We start from the raw sequence: 24,596 nt of genomic DNA, 5'->3' as shown, positions 1-24,596 counted from the left end.
GCGAGAACACAATGTTCTCTCAGTGCAGAGGCTGAGAGGAAAATACCAGATAACTGTCAGGATGTGTGCTGTCTTCAGATTCATGCTGTGGGCAGTGACTGAGGGTCTAACCTAACTTGGACAAGATGTGTGAATCCAGATGAGTTTTTTATATACCCAGTATATACCCAGAACCAAACTACCTTACTCTTCCTAAACTAAAACATACATAAATACTTAAATACTTTATTAAATCCTCTTTTATTAAATATAATTTTTATTTGTACTTTGGTATGACTCAACATCAATTCCATGTTGTCGTAGTAATTGCCAAATTGAACAACAGTAAGGTCCATTAAAACATCTTAAATGCAGTCCAGTCAAAGGCTATAGGGCTTTAAATCAGAGGAACAATACATGTTAACTTTTGTGTAATTTACAGCCATATATTTTATTGTATAAGGGTTCGAAAGGTGGGGATGAGTGATTATAGTGTAGACCTTCCACAAAGTAAGTGTTTCATAATTGTATGCTTTTTTTTTAGTTTAGATAAGAGAGAAGCTGATTTTGATTGCCTGAAATTGACATCCAGTTCAGTTACAGTGATCTTTATATCTAAAGTTATCATTATGGTTGTTCTGTGTGTGAACTTTCCTCTACTCCTCTACATCAGTGATACAGCTGCAGCTTATTGTAACATATAAGTACCTCCATCCTCACTCGCATTGCTGTAGAACTATACAGAACTTAATGCACTGCAGTCACTCATTTGGTATTCTATCAGACCTGCTATTTGCACTGGATGCACATGTTCATCTTCAATTGTGCAAGATAATGAAGGACAATAGAAATTTCAAAACATGCAAAATAGAACATGAAGTAAATTATGAAAAGCTCATTAAATTGCTTAAAAACAGACATAATTTTACTTAAAGAGGTACATCTCAAAAAACAAAGATTTAAAAGCATGAATTTTTTTTCCTGTCATGTGTGCAACTCTACATATGCACCGCATTTCTGTGGTATTTTTTGCACAGGAAACCAATACATGTAATATGATTTTTATTTCATGGTATACTGAACATTCCCTATTTTATCTATTGATTTTTTACTAACACATTTTATATAAATGGCGCGCACAAAACAGATTTCCTCCAGCATAATCGCTTTGAGAATTGGAGACATTTTTCACCATCACATTTGACTACAAAAAGCACAGTTTGTATCACAGAGATCCATGAAGAGCTGAGGCTGCTCTGAAAGCAAAAGATGACCCTACTCTGAATAAGATCTTTCATATCCATATATTTTTAGGTGTTTGTGCTATTTTTGACAGCTTCTACATCTCATTTGCAAAGTTTCCTGTCTTAAAAAGTGGGGCCCTGTAATTTGCATTTCTTGAAAAAGGTCTCTATTTGAATATTTATTTTGACTTTCAAAAACAGAAAAATTCATAAACACAAGTTCTTCAAATACATTCTCCAGCCTAGAGGTTTATTGTTTGTGTTAAGGTTTTTGTGGGACTGTAGCTGATCCTCAGCATGATTTAACAATCAATAAATCCCATTATTGGTCCCTGAGGGGCAGCCAGCTGTGCAGCAGTAAAATGAAAATGGAAAACGCATACACATAAGACTACAAATAAGTAATATTACAAAGAAATAAGCAAAACACATGTTTTGTCTGAAATAATGCAAAAAATAGCAATATGAAATATCTTTCCATTTAAAATGATATGTCTGCCTTTTGATCCAACACTTTGCGCCATGAGCAAGTTTTCACATAGACTGTGTATCAATGCCTGAATTTTTTCATGATCACTGATCATTAATCCTTCTGAGATGTCCTCTGACTTTTCTTTAAATGCCATTTTGAATTTGAGGGACTGTTGTCCGGATTACCATGAAATCTCTATTGGACATTCATGTCTTTCTCATGATCAGTTCTGATTCAGTGATACTTTCAATTTTCATGTAAACCAATTAGAAGGTTGAAATGTCTGTCTGATTAATAATTTAGTCTTTCACTAAATACTTAACAAAAAAATCAAAATACATCACTATCAGCTTCAGCCGTACTTTGTGTTTGGTGCCACATAGCAAATGCCGCTAAAGCTAAACTAAGATGATGAACATGGCAGACGTTATTACTGCTAAACACAATGAGTCATTGTGGGCTTGTTAGCGTTAGCATTAAGCTCAAAGCACCACTGAGCCTAAGTGTTGCCTCCCAAAGCCATGGCTGGAACTTGATGTTTCTTTTGATGTTTCAAATTAATTTTTATCACTGAAAGAAATAGGAATTTTAATCAGAAAATGTGCTTTTACTTAGAATTTGGAAAAAACCTTCATCAACAAGGGACTTGAGAGCGCAAGCCCTCTTGTAAACAGACAAGATAAAAGTACACAAAGGTTTCAGTAATGCATTAGCTAAAGTGTACAAAAAGCAAGCACAAGACACGAGGGAAAACATCAATTCAAAGAAAACATGCATTCACACTGCTGTATGTCAGCCAATAGAGATTTGAATTGATTTAGAGCGATTAGCTTGTTCGATACAAGCTTGTGCAGATTGTTTCCCAATGCGATGCTGTTCTCTTCTCACTGCTAACAGTGACTACCTCCAAACGTTCTTTTTGTAGTATACCATAATGCATTTAACAGCCAGCATACACTTCTATTCCTTCAGCAGAAATCTTAGGATCTTTCATGCATCACATTCACACACTTCTCCCCATATGCTCGAGCGAGTAACGCACTCTCTACTGTTGAGGGCATTCAGGCAGAGAGTGATCAGTGTTATGTTTAATATGTCCCTCACTTAGTCCACTCCAATTAACCAGGGCTCTATTATTACCCGGAGACTCTCACACAGGCAGCCATTGGTCACCCACACACACACACACACACACACACACACACACACACACACACACACACACACACGCACACACACACACACACACACACACACACACACACACACACACACACACACTGAGCCACGGCAATGGACAAAGGATAATTAAAAAAACCCTGTTTTTCCCTGCTGCTCGCTCTATGTCATATTCATGTCTCGTTAAGAACCTGCAATCACTGTCTGGTTCTATTTTCTGACAGCAGACTGTAGAAATGTAACATATAGTTTACTGCATTCAAACACACCTTAATGTTTCAAAATGAGACATTCTCTGTAAGGGCATATGAGTCACCGCACATGACGGTGCTTGCTAGCTATATTTCTATTTGCGCCCCCCTGCTGAGCGTAAAATCAAATTTCAAAACACAGAAACACACTTTGTTTTTTACTGCTGGGAAAATATGCACACAACAAGAGAAGTATACAGCATTGTTGTTGCTGTTTTTCATTTAGCCTCTTGTTATTATTAAATAATATATTATGCTTAATAATAGATAAGTGCATGGGTTTCGCAAAAGGCAGTAAATAAAGAACAGCGCAGTTGCTGTTATTGTGACCTTAGGCTCTCAAAAAAAGTGTGTACTCTACTCATAGTGTGAAAAGACATTAGTAGGTGTCTACTTAATGCCGTGACATTTGCAAAGGGACTGTTGGACTATCCACAAATTGAAAAGTCTGTTGTATAAAAGCCCGACCCCAATATCTTTCTGGTTTACATGGGGGATTATGAGAGGGGGCAGAGCTAACAAGTGTTATTGTTTCATACTCACATTGTGCTTGGTGAGTCCGGAAATGTTGCCTGCTATTGCCTGAAGCCAGTCCAAGCAGTCTTCAGAAGCGTGAAACTGTATAACTCCACTGCAAACTCCATCCACAGCTATTACCTGGAAAGCATTCTTCCTGAGAGATGCAAAAAAAAAAAAAAAAGAACACAAGGCTATTTTAAATTTCCGGCCTATTAACCGCAACTCACGTTCAGTCCCTAATTCTTTTGATCGATCTACAACATTCAAGGAAGCCTTTTGTTTCTTTTGATCTCAGTAAGAGATGAAAAACAACTGGCGAGGACCAGAGCATTTCTCTCAATATGTCCTCAAGCTATTCCATTTCATTTTAACCCAGCATGCAAAACTCTAGGCAGATTTTTCATTTCCATCCAGACAATTTAAACGCAACTCTTCTCACTCAACTCTGCTGAATAAAAGCCACATTTTCCAAAACAATTCCTTTAAATCTACAACAACTTTGGGGAGACGGAAATAAGCTGTGTACATGAATACACACCGTTTAAGTTGACATGGCAAGCATGCTAGCAGACAAATTGCCTGTTTGTTCTAGCAGTTACTGGAAAACATAATCATGTTAGTGTTCAGCTGATGAACGCAATTAAATATATACCTTCATTTACCTCTGTTTTTGGTCTCTGCTAACTCCTGAGAAAGCATCCGGCTCGTCTGCCATCAAATGCTTCACTTTGTTTACAAGCTCATTGCTAACTGCCTGCTTACTGTCTGCTGCTTTTTTGCTGAACAGGTATTGAATAATGGGTGCTGGGAACTATTTCAGTGAGAACAGATGCCTGCTACATCTGAACATGACTCGAGGACAGCTGTTGGAGGGAAACAAAACTGTCAAATTGTGGTCATGACAGATACAGTATACAAGGGCATTAAATTCATTGTAAAGCTTCATGAAGCTGAGAGATGCTGCAGATTCCCTAGATAATCGTCTGTACTTTTTCACTGTTAGCAACCCCTGTCCACTGTCATATTATTGGAGATATTGGTATTATAAAAATATTTGATCGTAGCCCCTCTGAATACATATTTTTTTTATTCTAAGTGTGGATTATAGTCACAATTTCATCAACTAAAAATAAATAAATAAAGCAAACCCATTTTGTTTTACTGACCAAGTTAATCTTCATTTCTTAAAGGCAGAATATGCGATTTTTTGATCCAGCAGATGTCGCCCTTGAGCACCAGCATGAAACGAAAACAACCCGCGCTGCATTGTTGTGTTAGCATGCTAATGCTAGCGATCTTTATTACGCTCGTATCTTCACACTGCATGTAATTTTACCCGAAATGAACGTGTTCTAGAAAACCCAGTTTAGCAGTGAGTACAGTATGTTATTCTTCTTTTCTCTAGTCCCTCAATTAAACAACTTGTATACGCCGGGGGATGAGCTGGCCGGCCGTCCCGGCGATGTAAACAAAGTGAAGATAGGACTCGGAAAGCTCAGAAAGCATCACAGACAGCGGGACTCGGGTGTCACACTCATTGTAGACGGTCATTACTCACAGAGTTATTTCAGAGGATATACTTGATTTCATTTAAGTGCGAAAAATCGCCTTTAAATTAAGAATGTGCAACATTTTACACATAAATCGAGTATATCCTGTGTAAATGTCTCTGTGAGTCATGACTGTCTACAATGAGTGAGAAGTATGAGTCCCACCAGCTGGATTACTGTCGGGCTGTGTTTATCATGTTTACATGCACAGTCGGCCTTGCGTATGAAAGCTGTTTTAGTCAAGGACTAGAGACAAGAAGAATAACATACTCACTGTTTTTGTGGATGTCACGTAAGTGTCTTTAGATCTTTGTCATTCCATGTCCATTTATGTGCAATGTGAAGCTACAAGTTAACCAAAGTGTGCTAACATTAGCCTGCTAACACAACAATGCAGGCCACAGGCGATTGCAGCTCGAGCAAAGGACAATTTTGTCCACTGCGTTTAATGATGCTTAATTACAGTGCTGTCGAATTGATAACTCCTTCGTGTGATCGTGTGTGGAGAGGGGTCGGAGGTGTGCCGCTGGAAGAGAGCGGAGGCTTCAGAATAGTGGAGGTGTCGCTAAACAGCAGTTTGTTTTGGTTTCATGCTGGTGCTACGGGGGACATCTACTGGATTAAAAAGCTGCACATTCTTCCTTTAAATAAACTGAAGCAATTTCCAAATTCATGGCTACGAACCTAAAAATGAAAGATATTCTTATGCAACTTTACAGTGAATGGACTAAAACAGAGTCAATCAAGATGACTGGTTCTATCATTCACAATGTTCCGATCTAAGAAATGCATTAATAGTCATCCTAATGATGTATTACTTCACTAAACCATTTTCTGGAAGGTCTATCCTAAGTCTGATCCACATGCCTATTTTGATTATTTATTTGGTGTAAAAGGGATATATTCAATAGCAGAATTTGAACGGATGAAGGCAATCTGCTCCTTTTTTAAGAATTTGGAACGATCTGAGCACTCCTGTCCTGTAGTGCCTTAGAGGGTGATTTGCAGCTCTGCGGCTGAGAACTGCCACCGACCTGAACCTTCCCCACGAGGTCCCGCAGCTCACCTACAGGCGTCAGAGCCTGGCATGTACTGCGAGAGACGCGAGTGAAGAAGCGGAATGAGGCGCAGGTCCACCCATCTCTTCTCCCAGCGCAGCCCGGGGGACGTGGGCCAAGACGAGCAGGACAGCGTGTCCTGTAGAAGTGTGAAACACAATTTAGAAAGGCTTGTCGTTTCACACCTTGCACATTTCAACCAGTTGACATGTGAAGAGCTCCGGTCCTGCTTCTGCTGCTGCCACTGCCGCTGCTGCTGTTTTTGCCGCAGGTGCATAGGCAGGCTGAGCGAGCAGGAGCTGCAGGGAAAAGCTGATTCACTCTTGCCTCAGAAGATAAAGATAGAGCATCCAAACAACTATGTGACACCAGGAAACGAGCTACTGCATGTTTACAGATTGACAGTAATAGAATCAGCAAGTCAAAGAAGTATGATGAGAAAAGTACCGTGTTGTTTGGATGGTAGTTCAAGTGCAGGCCGCTATCGCACAAAGGAGAGGAAGTGCCACTACTCTGGTCACTAGGGATGCCTGAAAGTGCACACACAAAAAGCCAATAACATTAAGTAACACCTCCATCTATTTCAAGGTTTCCAACTGTAGTGAATCACCGCTATCAACAAAAAGTGTGTTACTTTGTCTTCTCCAACAATGTTTGCTCTCTGTGCCAATTTGTATTCAGCCTAGTGGTTGGATGGCCAGTCAACCTGGCCTATATACCTGTATGAAAGGATTTGATAAAAAGCTTTTATGTTTGATGACGGGCTGAAGCGTTCCCATGCAAGAGCAATCAATTGAACCACAATGAGAAACGTCAATTATTTCAGTCAAGCATCTTAGAGGAGCTTGAGATGTGTCCTTTTCCTTTATTCCTCCCTTCCCTTTAACTGAGCCGCTTATTTTAGTGCTTGTCAAGAGTCCAAAATGTGAAGCAACGGAATTCTTTTTTTTTTTTTTTACTCAAAGTGGCTCTTCAGGCTCGAGTTAATCGTCACCAGGACAACCAATCCTTGACAGAAAATAACACCAGTTATAAATACTCTCACTTAATTACTTTGCCCTGCTGTTGTGGTTGTAATATACTTGAATTAAAGAGGTATCTTACAAGTGCAGTCCTCACACAGGGGCAGTTTCAGAAAGGCTGGAGTCTTCTTCAGGAAAGAGACAGTAAGCGTCACCTCTTCACCTGCATTTCTTAAAACCTGGACCTGTGAGGTAAAAACGCAGGAAACATTTTCAGAGCAGGAGCTGCAAAAAAAAAAAAATGTTTTGCAGATAGCTTGCTGTGATAAAACATGGAGTGCAAATGTCTAAGTCAGAACGAAAAAAACAACACGAGACAAGAGATTTCCACAGACAGAAGTTATCCTGCTTTCATGCTTATTTTTGCAGCTTTAAAAAGGAAAGGAGGATGAGAAAGAAACATCATGTCAAAAAGATAGAAATCATAAAATGAGACCAGATAAGCTGCTGAGAGTGCTGTTACAATGTATGAAAAAATATGAGATATGAGCTGACAGCTTACCACTTCCTCGTGGCGATAACTTCTAACGTTTATTCCATTTATCTAGAAACAACAGCAGTAAAAGGGTTAGGCTAGACAATACCGCTACTATCATATCACTCCAGCTCTATCTTCAACATGATTAATGAGGCAAGCAACAATAACTGTTACGGCATCTGTGCTGAAGTCTGTAAACAAGCAAATCTCATCCACAGTTGCCATGAATACAGAGTGCCTTTGGCTGGCTTGTAAATGTTGCTTCTGCATCATATGAGCTGAGAGAAATGAGATTGGGGAGACTTTTTTTTCCGGCAGTACTCGAGCAAATAAAGAACCCCGGATGTAGCATTCATACACAGGGATGCATACTTTTTTCTTTTTTTTTTTTTTACAGTTTTGTGGACATGAAGCACATGAATTATTAAAGATACTCTGCGCGTTCTTTTGCAGCAGGATGAGGTGTGTAAACAGGCATAATGTGATTTTTCTTTTGCATTTCACCTGAAGGATGCCGTCTCCAATGAAAAGCAGCCCGGAGAGTTCAGCTGCAAACAGAAAATCACTGCAGTCACTTGAAGAGGAAAATAGGATGAGATGTAAATCTTTACCAGAAATAACTACCTACCTTTTTGTTCCTTTGATATTTTTGAAATCACAACAGGGATTTTATGCTCAGCTCCACCCTGAGGAGACAAATCAAGTTCAATTGAATAAGAAAAGGTTTCACAAACACAGAGTGAGTCAAACGGCACTCAAAAAGACACTGAATTTTCTGTAAGTCCCCCAGCCAGCACTGTTTTCGGAGGGAAACGATCAATAACACTTGTTCAGAGTTAATTTAAAGTATTTGGGAGGAGCAGTCTAATCAGGCTGGGATCTAAATTACCTTGATGCTCAGGCCGAACCCTCCAATAGTCTGCCTCCTGATCGTTACAGTCCTCTCCTGCAAGAGATTCAGTTCAAAAACAAGAAATGAGTTCAGACTGAGGATGAACCTGAGGGAGCTCTTGAATCAAAAGGAAAAGAAGGGAGGAGTTGCTTTGTTCAGTACTAAGATGATTCTGAGGAGGGGGATGGGGGGTGGGGGGCAGAGGATGGATATCTTTAAGAGAAAACTTTGAATGCACATTTTTTAGACCTTTTTTCTTCTAGTGTGTGCTCATTTTGCCGAGGAATTTAACAGATATCTGTTAAACTTGTATGTTCAGCCCTTGGAGTACAATTTGCATGACTTATGCTTCATCAATTTAGTTCAGGTGATTATAATTTAATTATAGTAGAATAATGTTAATGGGTGGTAATTAGTATAGTATAGTTTCTACCTGCTTCCAGTCTTTGTGTCTTACGCTGGGCTAGTAGCCTTCTGGATCACGCTTTCCAACACTTTTCTTAAATGGACATTTTACATTTCTAACTGAGGCACAAAAGTCTGCCCAAGGACTTTCTGACACGCTGAGGTCGAATTGGCATACACACGTCTTCCTCGTCATCCTCTCTGTTATTACTTTTATATGTTTCATACAGAACAAGCACTTCTGTATTCGTCTCTAAAGAATTAACCTGCTAAATGTTATCCTTATAATAATGCTTGTTTGGGAAAGGTCATGGGACTGAGCTTCAGTGAAGAGTATTTATGAGAAACGGTGAAAAACTCCAGATCCAGAAGGTGAATTACTTTTTAACAGCTACGTTTGATTTATGAGGTGTAGATTAAAAGACTGACTGACCTTAATTTATTGTGCAGTTCATGTTCCTGATATTAACACAGGAGATTTCAGAGTGCAGTGTCAGTATTGAGTAATTGTGAGATGGACTGTGTTACTTACACTTGAATAAAAAGGCTCTCCTGACACGCAGATGACGTCTTGTTCTTGAATTGTCAGAATATCTTTGGCCAAGTGTAGTCGAATATTGAATGGCTCTTCATTACCTTCTTGCATCAAATAAATCCCAGTCTTTGTCTGCGAACAGTCAGAAATATAAAATCATTCATCATGCAGCCATGACTAAATCAACTGGCCATGAAATTGAAAATTATTGAGACTACTCAGTGCAGAATGAACATAGAAATCAGGATTCAGAGCTTTAGCTTTGTCAATTTTTTCTTTTTATTTATTTTAATCTTATCTCACTGTTAATGCATATGTTGGAGCAGGATTGAATACACATACAAAAATGAATGGAATATTTTGATTAAGAGCTGACTTTAAAAAGCAGTGTTTATGTGCTGTGATGATTTTTTTTTATGCTCGCTATATGCTTTGTATACATCAAAGCCGAGAGTTAAAACATTCATGATAGCATCTCATTTACTCTCTCTGCTGCTGATGCTGATGGTGATGATGATGATGACAATTAGGAACCTGTGAAATTAAGAGTCTGGAACCAAGCTCGCCCTCTACATTTGAATTTCCACAAGCGGCTGTGAGGACTGCGTCTGCTTCCAATGATCCATTTAAAACATGCTAATCCGCATAAATTTGCATTCCGCGTATCCCTCCTCCTCCCTGGCTAATTGCGATGCCTGTCTTGTCCTTGACTTAAAAAGGTCTAAATAAAAGAAGCACCTTCACCTGACGAGACTGCTAATAGAAAACAGACGATGATGTCAGCATCCTCGTCATGGGGGATACATTGCCTGTCAGTTAACAACACCCTCGTCATGCACTGTTGATGCTCTAAGAGGGAGGTTTCTAAACTGCAGGTCAAACTTGAACCAAAGTCAGTGTGGAGCATATTATCTTTCACACATAATGAGGAACGTGGAGAAGCGTTCCCCTGCCTGCAGCAGCAGCATGAAAAATGAAATGGGCGACATATTAATTCCCATTATTTGAAGTAATGTGTGTGTGAGAGTCATTAGCCGAGCAGAATGAGGGCAGTAGGGCCTGAAGTGTGCGTAGCTGGGTCACGCGGTGTCTCACTCGGTTGGGTATTGTTTGGCCTGTTGTAGCGCTCACATTGTACATAATTAGCCTTATCTCTCGTTCTGTTTCTCTATTACTCCCCCTTGCAATCAGCCCTCTATTATTATCTGCATCTTGATCAGAGCAGATATGCAACAAGGACATCTCTTTCTAACCCAGCGGCGGTATAGTAAGGGGAGGAGTGAAACTAAGAACAAGAAGCTCAACATTAGGAGGGCCCTCAAACAGACTAGTATAAAGAGTATGTATTAACTCTCAAAATGAAAATGCGTTTTATGTTTTTAGCATTAAAAGTATACTCTCACCATTAATTAAATTGTGTTGATTTTTTTGTTGTATTCCCCCATAAAAAAGGTGGTAATGGTGTAGTCCACTTCTGCACAATATTGGACAGAAGCACAGTTATTGAGCTCATGCTGAGGACTTCAGGTTAACTTTGAAGTAGTGGTGGGAGGTACCACAAAATTTGGCTTTGAGCGCATACCAAAAAATATGAAGGCCAGGTTCACACATTTAGTGGTTAAAGCAGCTAATGTGCTCCAATAGAAGAGAGAGAAAATACAGTACGTCATGATTTATAAGGTTCTGAATATACTTTTAATCATCAACAAATAATGAGGAATTCCTGATCACTTTTCTCTGTTAATGACTTGAACACCTGCTGCATGTGAAGGGGCAACAGCAAAAAAGAAAAAATATTTCAGCATTAAGAGGAGTTTATGTCCCCAGGATGTGATCTAACATGCGGACGGTCCATATCTTGTTTGACCCCAGTCTCTATAATAAAAAACACATTTTTGTATCAGGAGATCCATCATCACCATGTTCATGTGTTATTGAGGATATTATACAGGTTGAGTTCATAAAGTAGATTCTAGTCATTTTAAAGCTACAGTATGAAATATTAATCATAAGAATGTTTGGTTAAAATGTTGATCTTTGCAAGACACATTATTGAATTAATCCTTTAAACGGCTGTGTGTCTGATCTGTGTCTGTGAGCATCGCCCCTTTGAATTTAGTTTATTTACCAAAGGAAATCATCTGGTCTGAATGTAACAACCAATCAGGGTTAGCTTGCACATAACTGGCTTCGACGTGACTTGTGTCGGCGTCTCTCTCTCCTCGCCTCAGTGGTGGTGAGAGCACAACAGCTGTGCTGCACACATGTTGCTACTTTTTAACTTGTATTTTGATGTACAGTATATTCATCAGCTGTCAATGTCTCAGTCCTCTGAGTTCTACATATCCAGCTGAGTGGAACGGTTTTCAGTGACAACGGTTGGCATGCATGTTCGGTGCATTATATTGTGGGAGGGGCTTAGCGGAGTGATATGAGGTTGGGGAGGAAGGGGCGAAAGGTTCTTTTTCATTGGATTGTTCATGTTGCTTACTGCCACTTTAAGCATTCATGTGCTGCAGTTTACACAAGCATATGGAAGGCAGTTGTATTGTATATTCACCCCATTCATTCAGCTGTATGTGCAGATGTAACAATGGGTGTATTAAAGGGGGGGGGGCACTGAGGCTGCAGATTGATGTGCTTTTGCTGCTGTTCTAGCTGCATGCTTTCAGGCACTCAGAAATGCAAAGGCTGTTTCCACAATCAAAATCAATCCACTGTCAAAACGTTACATTGATTGAATCCTACCAACCTCTTCATTTGAAGTCTTGAAATCCATGTGCTACTACGCAGTGAGGGATACTGCAACAGAGAAAAAGCCAGTTAGACTGTGGAGGAAAAACATTGCTTAATGATGTGACCGACTCGCTGCAGCAAAAACCTGTACAGCAGACTCACGCTAGCATTGTTAGCAGGAAGCCTATTTTCATTATAGTTTGTCCCTTTCTCTTATAGACAATGGAGAGAAATAGATTTTTCATTGAAATGTGCCTCATCTAAACCCAACTGTGCTTGGTGAAAAAAAAATCCCCGCTGAGCAATCTAGGGAGAAAACCAGAGACCATTAAGCTTTAATGAATAATTCATTAGCAGAGGTGAGAGCCCAGGTATCCTAATAAATGTTTCAAAATCCAATCCAGGGCTCCCAGGAATGGACTCGGTTACCACATCTGATGTCTTGTCAGGAAGAAACCCAGCAGGAGAGAATGCCACAACACAACCTGAGTGGTATTTTACACTACCATTGACTTCCACATGCTTTAAAGTCATGTGACTTTAATGCAGGCAGACAAACAAGTAGAGCTTCATTTACATAAACCAGTTCCACTCAGTTTTAATCAGACATGACTGCCACTCGACTCGACAAAACGAGTGCAGCACAGAAACATTGCACACTTGAATTATAGAACCAGAGCTGCAGAGGGACTTACTTCAGTAGAAAGGCCCCCAGCTCTTTGTACGGTGAGATCTAGCCATCGAGCAGTGCGTTGACCCCTGATCCAAGCCGTCGTAGAAGAAGGCCTCCCCGAATCATGGCTGTCAGACTGGGGGTGGTGGTAGAGCAAACGCTGTCACCTCTCTTGGCTGGTTGTAGGTGTTTCACGATTATTCCCGGAGGAGGTGACGCTGAAGAGCAGAATGAGGCTATCGAGTAGGGAGGCTTCACTCCTGGTGATGTGTGCTTGCTGCAGGAACAGAAAGATGTGGTTCACTGATTAAAAAATAAATAAATATACATATATAGCTTCAATTCAATAACAGGGCTGAATATTGTTGACTAAAAGCTTCTGAGTATGCCTGAAAAGATGTAATCGGCAGTTGGCAGCAAAAACGATAAGAGCAAGAATCTTCAAGTATCTTCTGCATTTATGCGGAAAGATGAATCAGAAGCTTTTATTTCCCAAATAAACACCTGGAACAGAAAATTCATTCAAAAGCAAACAGTGAGTGTCTTTCCTCAGTGTGGTGAAGGATCCTCTCAAAATACATCGCTTGTAAAAACAACAAAAACCTGTGGCTTCATATGTACCGATGCCAAAAATGCAATTAACTCATATTCTTCCATTTTCTTGGATTTTTGTAAGTCGAGTACAAACAACTCTCTCAAACGGTTTATTAAGTTCCAATAGCAAACCCTTGAGAAAACCTCCTCGTTAGTATGCATTGTTGGCTCTGTGCCACTTTTTTGTTGTTGTTGAGATGCAGCGTTGCTACTGTGATCATTGTTCTATAGGGTTGAAAAGAAATGTACGGTATCTGCATTCCAAGTTACGTTTCAGTCACAAATCATCGTGTCCTGATAATGCAGTAAGAGCAGCCATAATTAAACGTGCGCTGAGATGGAAGAGAGAGGGGGATTTATTGTTTCTGTGTAACAGTCAATGGAAGAACTGGAGAAGTATGTTGTGTTTGTGTGTGTGTGTGTGTGTGTGTGTGTATTAGATGAAATAGCTAGCTTTACTTTTTGTAAAAGAAAGATATCCTTTAAAAACAAAACAAAAGTATGTTCCTTGAGGCAACATAAAATTGATAATGGTCAATGGACTTGAGCTTGTATAGCGCTTTTCAAGTCTTCTGAATAGACAAAGTGCTTTAGCACCACAGTTCACACCTACACATTCACACCATGATGGCAGAGGCTGTTATGTAAAGTGTCCTTCAGTATTAACTAATACCATTCATACACCGCTGTCCAAGCAGAAACTTGGGGTTAAGTGTCTTACCCAAGGCGTTATCAGACATGGCTGTAGAGCTAGGGTTCGAACATACTGCATACTTACTAGCCGACCCACAGGCACCCTTGGTTTTGAGTTGGGCTTTTTTGTAAAGGTGTTTGAAGGGGGTTTTCTGTCTTTAAAAGTTACGCTTTTAACACTGTAAAGAATGTTATGGCTTTTATTTGCTTTTTTGGGGGGTTGTCTTGAATATCTGTCAAGTTAAACTGGATTGGCAAATAACTGACCACAATGTCAACTAAGTTTTACTCAATTTAAGTGAAGGCCTATATGTTGATCTGACATGTGCACACACTGTACACTTAGGTCTGCTTAGAATTGAAAAAAGGTATGATGTGCAATAGTCTGCGTAAAAGTAGTTTGCAAAGCCATTGTGTCATTTCATTGTGGACTACACAGACAAGTTATCACTTTGTCTTTATTCACCATATTTTAAAGAAAGTGAATAAGCAGTGCTCTGTTTCCGTCTCTATTAAAGGCAACTGATCGATTACAAGCTAGTCACGCACAAAAGCATTCCCTATCATGTAGATCACTCTAATTGAGACCGTAATTTACTGATGAATATCATGCTGTAGTGACAAAGACTCATGTTTGAGACTTTTGGCTTACTAGGAAAACATTTACTGAGGTCATTTATCAAGTGAGAAGTAGGGTCAATTACTCTGAGACTTCTGTATATTCTGACTACTATTTCACAACCAGTGGAGTTGCTCCTGCAGATAATAAGGCACTTCCACAGTGAGGAAGTGCTGATTTAACATTCTGGTCACTGTAGAGATTGTTTTATTTTGTGGTGCTGTTGAACTGTTCATAAAGGTGAAGTTGGATGTACTGCATTAACTTAAATAATGTGTACCCGACAGACTGAGAGTGCATTTAATATGAGTAGCAATGTAGTGAGGAATGTGATATTTCAATACTAACTCAATGACTACTGCTCATTGGCCTTGATTTATCTTTTGTGGCTGAAAAATGCACAAAAACATTTGTGAAATGAAGCTTTCAAAGATATTCAGCGCTTCCATTTCGTATCTGACCGTAAACTGTAGATCAGACAAGACAAGCAAATAAACATGTCACTGACCCTTTTTTTCATTATCTAAAGTGAGAAAAAAGATCATTAGCTGGCACTTAAGCTAAACATTGTAAAATGAATTGTCCTTTTATTATATAGTGGATAAATTATATATTTACATGTACAGTAAAAATAGATGATGCACAGTCAAACTGTATTTGGATTAATATCATGAAATCAGTCTCTGATGTATTGGCTAATCCAGGATATTGTTTTTCCAATATGTTTCTTTCACTTTCACTGATTTGTTGTGTAAGTTTTATTGACTTTAGAAAATCAATCTGAAATACAATATCTCAGTTTATGTCTTCAACCTGCCTCCTACACTGTTCACGAGAAGCCGTCTGTGTTAGAGACGAGCCAGCTCTCTTCCACAGTATCTAAGAGGGAAAGCCTGACATCATCTGTGGACCTGCTTTAAAAACTAATTTCTCCATGTGGTCAGAATCTGACAATATGTTTCTGCAGCTGTGAGACGAGCACTTCTGTCTTAGCAGGTGCCCTCCTGTACATCCTCTCATTGCACGTCCTTTTTTTCCCTTCCTCGAAGAGATTAAATAAGCGGAACCTTTTGTGGCATTTAAGCCGACTCAGCATAACTTCCTTTTGCGACCATCAGATATTTCCGGTCCCACCAATTTGCCAAGCAGTGTTTTTCAAATAAAGCTCTTGTCTTTGACACAATGGCAGAGAGAACAGAGGGAGAGGAGCAGAGTTAGATTGGCTGGATGATGTGGAGATTGTAACGTGACATCTCCATCTCTTAAAGCTGAGGACAGCTGGGGCCCCATACAGGATGATGGATAGCCGTTTGTGCGTGCAGGTGCAGCAGCTGTCTGCAGAGCACTCCAGCAAATATAGTTTTACTCCCTGAAAATTGATATCAGTTTCACTTACTGTATGTGCACTTGTTCTGCGACCTGGAACATATGGTGCCTGAGAGTAGCAGCTTTTTTTTTTTTTTTCAAATTTGCAGAGTGATGATAGTGGATATTATGTTGCTTAAATATTATGGCATCCCTAAAGAGAGGTGCTCAGCATCAGCAGCACCACACTGACTGGTTTTACAGGATTGGCCCTGTTCATGTTAGGACATATAATGTTTTGTTTATTTTTGCTGCAAGCTTCCAGCAATATAAAACTTCCTTCAACAATAGCAAAAGTGTAATTGATCAAATATCACATTTTTATCCACAGAGACATTAACTGAAGAGACACAGAATTGTGGGACATTTTTAAAGATGTTTCATTTTCAAGGATACATGATGTAGTTTGTGTATACTTTATGTGTAATGACTTAAATGTATTTTACTCCATGTTTTCAATTTATTTATTTTTACTGGTATTTTTTATTTAAATAAAACACTGCTTGGTGCTGGATTGCCGAATATGTAAAAATGTTTGGTTCCAAATATGGGCACACTAACAAAAATAGTTAAGCACATTATGGAACAAGTTCTTATTTGCACATACTGTAAGTGGTTGAGTGCGGTCTTTGGTCAGTGTATTGAGGTGTATTCATGTCTTGAACCCGATCGCTAACATATGTTAAGGCTGATGATTGAAATGCAAGTTTTAATGAAAGTGCCGGCGCAGTAATATGCTGAATGTTTTTGTGTCTGTGGAGAAAGACATGTGCCCACAGAGTAACCAAGGAAGAAAATCTACATTTTAAATGTTCTTCTGGGGTTTCATAGCTGCAGTCATTTAAATAATTGACTATTCTGCTGATGATTTTGTCATTTCATCAGAAGTAGGTTTGGTCTATAAAGCGTTGTAAAATAATGTCAATGTCAGAGCCTGAGGATTGTATGTTTTAATCTATAAAAAATGTGTACCAAAGCAAGACAAAAGCACTTCTTCAGCTGTTTTTTTATACAACTAGGAGTCTAAAACCCAAAAGTAATGTGTTTTTAGTGATATAAACTATAGAGACAAGCAGAATATCCTCACAGTTGAGAAGCTGGATCTAGACTAGATGTTCTTTTTAATCAATCACCCTTCCCCTTTTGATTCTTAGACATTCATGTCTGTACAAAAAAATCATTTCAGTTGTGAACGTTGAAAGGTGTTTAAATGTGTGATGTGCAGGTTCCTCCTCACCTGTCATTCCCCGACACATTAATAAACTCTGCCTTCAGTCTGTGTGCAGGCTGGTGTCGCGATGCAGCTGCTTGAACAGTTTTGTTTCTACAGAGCACATATTGCATTGAACACGACCTGTTTGTGTGTAGCTGGAGGTGCTGCTCCTCCACGTCTTTCTTGTTATGTTTAAGAAGGATCATTGAGGCGAGATGGAAACAGTATCTCATCATGTTTTCGATTCTTTTGAAGCATTTGTCACAAAAAAAAAAAAGTCTATCATTACCTTTAAAGTCAATACCTGAGCCTGAGATAGAGCCGGCGGAGCTCTGAATGCCAGATGCACATGAGTGATAGGCAGAGGAGTAAATTAGTGATGGACACATTTATAGACTGTGCTCTTGACCTTCCTGACAATGATCTATCTTTTTGGCATCAGGGAGCCACCAAATATCTGATAGGTGCCAACTTAAATCAGCGGGAATAATTTCACAAACTGGTTGCGTGTTACATGGTGTGATATCAGGAAGCAGAAATAGACACGCACAGAAAAATAAACTGTGGCTGGGAGAAAGTGATCCTGCAGCATTGTTGCTATGATAGGCTCCTTAATGGCACAGTAATCTTTTGTGTCCTTTAGCATATCATATGATGATGCAACGTCTGTGGATAAATGGATTGGGCTAGTCAAGCATGATATCTTACATGAGGGTCCTAATTAGGCTCAAAAGATGAGCACTCAGCCTTTATACCACACTGAATAATGTAATTCAATCTCCTAATTGATTAATGTAATTCACTCTCTTTATTTTATTGATGTCTAAATACACATGCATATAGACATTCCTGTATTTAAGGCCTTGCAGGGGATGACTCGGGGGCCTGGAAATGGCACCACGCTGTGTCAAGTACATGAAAGGATTAGAAAGCTCAGCATATTGCTGAAGGCGAGGCTACATTTAAATGACGCTGCACAGTCGAGGGACACATCTGCTCACTTGCTAAATATAAAGTAGGGAAATGTAGAACTATCTCTCAACCACTCTGACAAATTATTTATGAATTCAAAATGCGTGACATGTAGCCAATTACTATTTTTAGGAAGATAAATCAAGATGTTTAGATCAATGTTTGTTTTCAGTTCTTTCCTGGAAAATTTGCAAGATTCCTTTTGGGTGATTTCCAGCTGCAGAATATGACCCAATCATTTGAAATTGCAAACAGAATCTGACTACAAACATGCAGGGTTACACGTAATGACTCTATCCTTATTCACTATGCTGTTATGACTAAGGAATGTAATAAAAAGGCCTGAAGTTATGTCTTCAAAATTTCTTTTTGTTGGAACAACAGTCCAAAAGATAGACATGATGTACTTAGTGTGATATTGTGCAGAAAACAACCCATTATTTAATGCTTGAATGCTTGGGTTAAATTACCTGAGGACTAATCGATTAGCAGCATACACAGCGATTATGTATCTTTCGATAGACTAATTGTTTTCCACTTTAAAAATCCTTTAAAAACACTTCAGTTAAGGACAATTACCCAACTCTGTAAGTAAACACAAACAGTGATGTCCTTCCAGTTTGTTCTGCCTTCATAAGCAAAAAATAATCGTAAAGTGTTTTTTTTTTTAATTACTGCTCAGGGCTATTTCACTAAAAACAGGTTGAATGAACTGTAAATGTACCAGGGAAGCACAGTCATGCAATTTACAGTGAACAAGACTGCTTTCCATCAAGGTTGAGCTGCTGTGCTGTAGCTGTCAAAGCAGCCGTGCTTAACGAATAAGCAGAGTCACCACATTAATCAAATGTGACCTAAAATTGTCCAGCCTGTGCAGTACTTACACATTGTAAAGCAAAGAGGAAAATACTTCTCACACTGAACTGTAATGCAGTTCTGGAGGTAAACACGTTATCTGTGGGGTTTTATCACTAGTATGCAAAGCAGTGTTCTAGTATCATGCATCATTATATATGATCTAACCCCTGATCTCCTTACTTTGTGAAGCTCTCAGTGCATAGCCTGTGTTGCAGTCCTGAAACTCTAAATCAGATGGGCTGGTATATGAGGCGCATATAAATGAGTTGTGTCTTCTGTCTTCCCCGCCACGAGAGTTCGGTGTGCACTCGCTTCATTAACCATCGGTCTCCACTAAACCACACTAATGCTTTTCTGGTTGCATGACAGTGTCTTTGTGGCACAGACCTCTAATATTCTTTCTCTACACTCGGAGGCAGTTTATTTTATCGGTGCTGCTGGTGCAGTACATCACACCACAATAAAAGCATATGGCCTGTTTTCCTCTGCGGTTTCAACATCTGGAGCTGTTTGTATGGATGGTCGACCAAACAGTTGCTCTAAAAGCCCCACAGACAGAGCAGGCGTGATGCATTTCTCTCTCTGTCGCTGGGCTCTAGGGCTGGATTGTAATGAAGATGTCCGGCCTTATGGTGACAAACTGTATACGCTCTCCAATGCAGCTGCCCTTTAACAACCTCTGCTGGGAAATGTTCCTTTCACCGCTTCAAGATACCAAACTCTCTGATTTGGATGCACAAAAATCAGTAAAATCATGTTGCTACTTCTCCATTATTCTCTGGTTCCTTGTCATGTTTCTTATTTCCAGGACAGCACTCCTTGTCTTACGGTCAAAATAGGTTACTGAATAAAGCCACATGGCATCCAAAAAGTGAAACTAATGCTTCACTGGGTGCACAGAAAGTGTAACGCTTGAATATTCACAACAACTATTACATGTAGAGCCACTGCATGCAGGCTGCTGGGGGGGGGGGGGTATAACAGCACTTTGAATGTGTTAACATACATAATTAATGCCAATGTGTACATTCACTGCTTCTAGTAATGCCTTAAGACAAGCTGTCCCACTTGTGCGTTTTCAAGACGTTTAGCTAGCTTCGGATTTTTAACCGACCCACTGGGATTGAGTTGCAGGAGAAAAAAATCAGGTTATTGATTGGAAGAGAAAAGGGACAAAGTGAGGAGGAACTCATATGTGCTATTCTGGATCTGGACATGCTTCAGATCAGGACTGCTTTGGGCAAAATTTTGTGACAGTCTCCTTTTCCTATCATCGGCTGATCCAGAATGGCGGATTCAAACAAGTTGTCCCTCTCGCTCTCTCTGACATATTGACCAGACGGGCCTGACACCATTTTACTCTCGCCTCTGTCACTCAGCCAAACCGCCCTTTGATTGAGGACATAGGCTGAAATGAGGGGGAGGGGGGCGACGTGTGTGCCTGGACATAAAATCGTCAATGACGTGTGAGCGTCTTCCCCTGTGTACGAAGTGAGACCTCCACTACATCAAACAGATTGCTCCTGACCTCTGACCAGAGGAATGGACCAGCTCAGCCCGTCTTGGCTCCGCTCAGCTCAGCTTAGCATGCTTGTGTGAGCCTGACGATGTTTCAAACATTGACAGAAACCAGAAATCACAGCTGTGGAGTCTGACTTCTTGTATCTCAGTGGGATTCATGGGTACTAACCTCTCTGACTATGTGTCACCTTGCAGAGCATGAGGGGGGAAAAAACAGCTGCAGCAGTTTGTAGTTAAAGAAGCAATGTAAATTTAGTGACACACTGGAGGATTCGGGAGCTTTGTGCCAGGCTAATAAAACACTGACTGTACCACCAGCAGCAGCAGCATCATCATGGGGCTGAGCTGAAACACTCCTCTGGTGAATCTTAGTTGGACATTTCCTGGAAGCTTTCTTGAAGAAGAAACTAGTATATTAAGATATGAAAATAGCCTATTTTCATGTCTCTTCATAAAGTATCTTGAGGATTAATGACATGGTATGCAGAGAGAGAGAGATAGAGAGAGAGAGAGAGAGAGAGAGAGAGACTTTAACGCAGCTGAATAGCAGCACTGTGGATAAAAAAGAGGTCTGCTGCCTCTGCACTGGCTGGAGGAACTGCGGGTGCAGCTCCTGTACCTGCACTGAGGCAATGTGAAGCTTTCTGCCACATATTCCTTGCAAATCATACCATAATTAAACCCTTCTTCATAATGTGGTCCATCAGAAGTGAACTGTTCATGTCAGTGTGCAGAACACAAATATGTATATAAGAGCATGTGGAGCTTTATCATTCATAGGATCATATAGGTGCTTAAATCTGATTGCATGCGCAACATTAAAGCAATTACATCTCCAAAAAGTAAATTGTAACAGGATTAATGTTACGTTTAATGACTGTTTGGCGTAATTATGAACTACCTGCGTTCGTCATGCTCTGTATTATGAGGTGGTGTAAATGTAAAGAGGCAATAAAAGGTCTGTGAGGCTTACCTGATCTTCTAGTAACAGGTGGTGAAGTCTTATTAGATCCCTTTAGACTCCAATCCCTTAGGTGACGGCTCGTCTTATTCTAATTTATGCAATGGTTGCTAAAACATCCCTGCGAAATCACAATGTATCCCTTGTGGCAGCATCGCCCACACGGCATCCTGGTCCACTATCACTCTGTGCAAGAAATAAAAAAAAAAACCGAAAGGATAACAGCCCGCACTCGCACACAGAACCACATTTGTGCATATTTCCTGGAAAAAGCGGGCGGTTTCAGGGATTCCTCTCCGTCGACATCTCTGGCAGAGGGTCCAGTTTCACATCTCCGAGTCGGGCTCTGCCTCTCTCTCGCATCGTGCTGCCAAGATGACTGAGGCTGGAAATCACATGCAGGCTGCCTTAGCGCGCGCGTCAATCCACTTCGTTTATACAGTAGGTACCCAAAGCAACCGCACAACTCCGGTTCCATAAATATTACATGATTCTACTTTTCTGACTGTTTCAAGGGACGTTTGTTGGCGTTTTCAACATCACACCACTGCTAAAGACGTTGAAAAGATCTCACAAAGCGATTTCCCCCCAAGCTCTTACGTTTTCGTGCACTGCGGGTGGGTGTGTGTGTGTGTGTTCGTGTGTTCGTGTGTGTGTGCGTGCGTGCGTGCGTGCGTGCGTGTGTGTGTGTGTGTGTGTGTGTGCGTGTGTGTGCGCAAATATTCAATCACTCGAGATTCAAGGTTTGAGATCTGCATCACAAGAATGAAGATACAATGTTTGATTTGTTCCACAGTTATTTTGGCATTAAAGTCAACTGTGTGCCTGCATATAGCCTATGTGTGTTACAACTTTCCTCACCTACATGGCACATATAAAGATACACAATAAAAGCATGGGTGGATTGTCTCAGTCAGACCGTCATGACTCAGTTGGTGTTGTCAATGAATGAATGAACACACACTTGCATCTCTTCACACACGCTGGATGTGTTCAGTCACTCGGTAGTATTTGGATTCCTTCCCCGAGGCCCTCGCGTGAGCAGCAGCTGCGCGCGGCTGACCAGGTGCACCTCATTTTCCATGCTGTCATCTTGCCAGATGAAGACTCCTGATGTTTCCCCCAACGTGATGCAAGTTGACTACTCTGACGTCTCGTGTTGTCCGCCTCTCGCGTCATGGACAGCTCTTTCTCATAAACTGAGGAGCACGTGTGAAGTGTGGGAATTACAACTCAGGTCAAGACTCTTATTCTGAAAGGGTTGTTAATTAAAGGTAAATGGGTCCTGATGATCCTGCAGCTGCGCTCACGGTTATTTGCTGAGTGACTTCCCCACTTTACAACACTAACCATTGTCTCCACTGCTCTGCTCCTCATCACTGTCCCTTTAATGGCTTAACTGTGATCCATCAGCAAACCAAGGCTAATTCACACCTGGATTATGGCTCCTGTGAAGCCTTCAGGTGTCACCTCACGCCTGGTACTATTGCTACATTTGACATTATTATACCTTTAAATGGTTGCACATGTCAAGTATATCTGATGATAATACTCTGGATCAGGAGATTTGATCTTTTTAAGTGGAACAGTTGTCAGGCATAAAGTGGCTGATCCACTGTAAATGCAATTTCAATGCTGACCCACAACGACATATTTATCTTTCCACCATTCTTTTTTCAGCTAAGTCTATGACAAATGATTTTCAACAGTGGGATCAGCATTTATTCCTGCTTCTTTGGTTATGTTTGAGCTTATATCGTTGGTTTAAAATGGCAGGGACTCCATTGGGGAAAGGTGACATCAGGTAGCCAGGAAGACTCCGAAGCAAAACATATATAATCTTTTTTTTACTAAGTGACTCACTCAGTCTTTTTTTTTTCATAGTTATATTTTTTAAAGAGTAAAATTAACAACTGCCATGGTCCAATCAGAAACGGGCCAACAACAACAACAACCTGGCAACACTGACAGCATTGATTGTTCAAACCAAATCTTCACTGTGTTGGAGATGCTGGTTAACAGAACTTTCAATATTTAAGTCTTTATAAATATTTCTATAGCCTATTTACTAGCTTTTATTATTGATTAAACCTTGGATTTTTAATCATGTTTTGTGGGAGCTTTAATAATCTGTCCTAGTGTACATTCTTTATATTGCTTTTATTCAATTTATTGACCCCCCCCCCCCTTTTGAAATTATTCAAAATATGATACACTCAAAAAATATACTTAACAGACTAATTTTCTCCTAACCATTCCCACAAATTGTATGGATTAACAGTAAACAAAAGCCTGAGCAAGGGAGGTGGGAAGCTAAAAGCCGACACAAGAAAACTAAAGGAAAGATAAAAAGGATTACAGAAAATAAAATAAAAATAATGAGGGATGGAAACGCAATTAAAAAAAAAGAAAACAAAGAGAAACAGAAAAAATAAAGACTTGCTGCTCATTCCTGATCCATTGTCAATTTAATGAGGATGTTACCAATGTTTGTTTTAGATGTCTTTTTTAGGAGATGATGAAAGATGAATTCAACAAAACACTGCCTAGATAAAAAATGTCAACACACTGCTGTCAAAGAAAAAAGAAGAAGATGAGGATTTTGTATGCATATAGGATAACACCTGGATGCTGTATCAAAGAGCTGCTTCTTCTAAAAGATGATTTTACCTGACCAGAAATCAAAAGCACGTTCATGTTTTAAGAGAACACATTTTTTGCTGCTGTTACACCAGCCTGCTCTGACACAATGTGCGGCCAGGGATACTCTGCCTTTTCTCTGTTAATTAATTTCAAGCTCGTAAACT

At 40.0% G+C, this 24,596-nt stretch overlaps 1 protein-coding gene across 1 annotated transcript in view; it reads right to left on the bottom strand.

Annotated features, from left to right (window-relative positions):
- The window catches only part of sntg1 (syntrophin, gamma 1), a 32,545-nt gene extending 10,175 nt beyond the window's left edge, over positions 1–22,370 (bottom strand). The window contains exons 1-12 of the mRNA XM_061044878.1: positions 21,802–22,370; positions 13,016–13,270; positions 12,337–12,386; positions 9,582–9,716; positions 8,642–8,698; positions 8,381–8,438; positions 8,257–8,300; positions 7,777–7,818; positions 7,357–7,459; positions 6,700–6,782; positions 6,261–6,391; positions 3,669–3,798 (exon numbers count right to left, since the gene is read on the bottom strand). Coding sequence (XP_060900861.1) covers positions 3,669–3,798; positions 6,261–6,391; positions 6,700–6,782; positions 7,357–7,459; positions 7,777–7,818; positions 8,257–8,300; positions 8,381–8,438; positions 8,642–8,698; positions 9,582–9,716; positions 12,337–12,363 — 810 coding nt within the window. The 5' untranslated portion in view covers positions 12,364–12,386; positions 13,016–13,270; positions 21,802–22,370. The remainder of the gene's footprint in view (positions 1–3,668; positions 3,799–6,260; positions 6,392–6,699; positions 6,783–7,356; positions 7,460–7,776; positions 7,819–8,256; positions 8,301–8,380; positions 8,439–8,641; positions 8,699–9,581; positions 9,717–12,336; positions 12,387–13,015; positions 13,271–21,801) is intronic.
- Positions 22,371–24,596: the final 2,226 nt, after the last annotated feature.

The sequence above is a fragment of the Labrus mixtus genome, chromosome 8, assembly GCF_963584025.1.
Source record: "Labrus mixtus chromosome 8, fLabMix1.1, whole genome shotgun sequence".
Lineage (NCBI taxonomy): Eukaryota > Metazoa > Chordata > Actinopteri > Labriformes > Labridae > Labrus > Labrus mixtus.
Note: the sequence above shows the minus strand (reverse complement) of the source record. Positions and strands in the feature narration are given on the sequence as shown.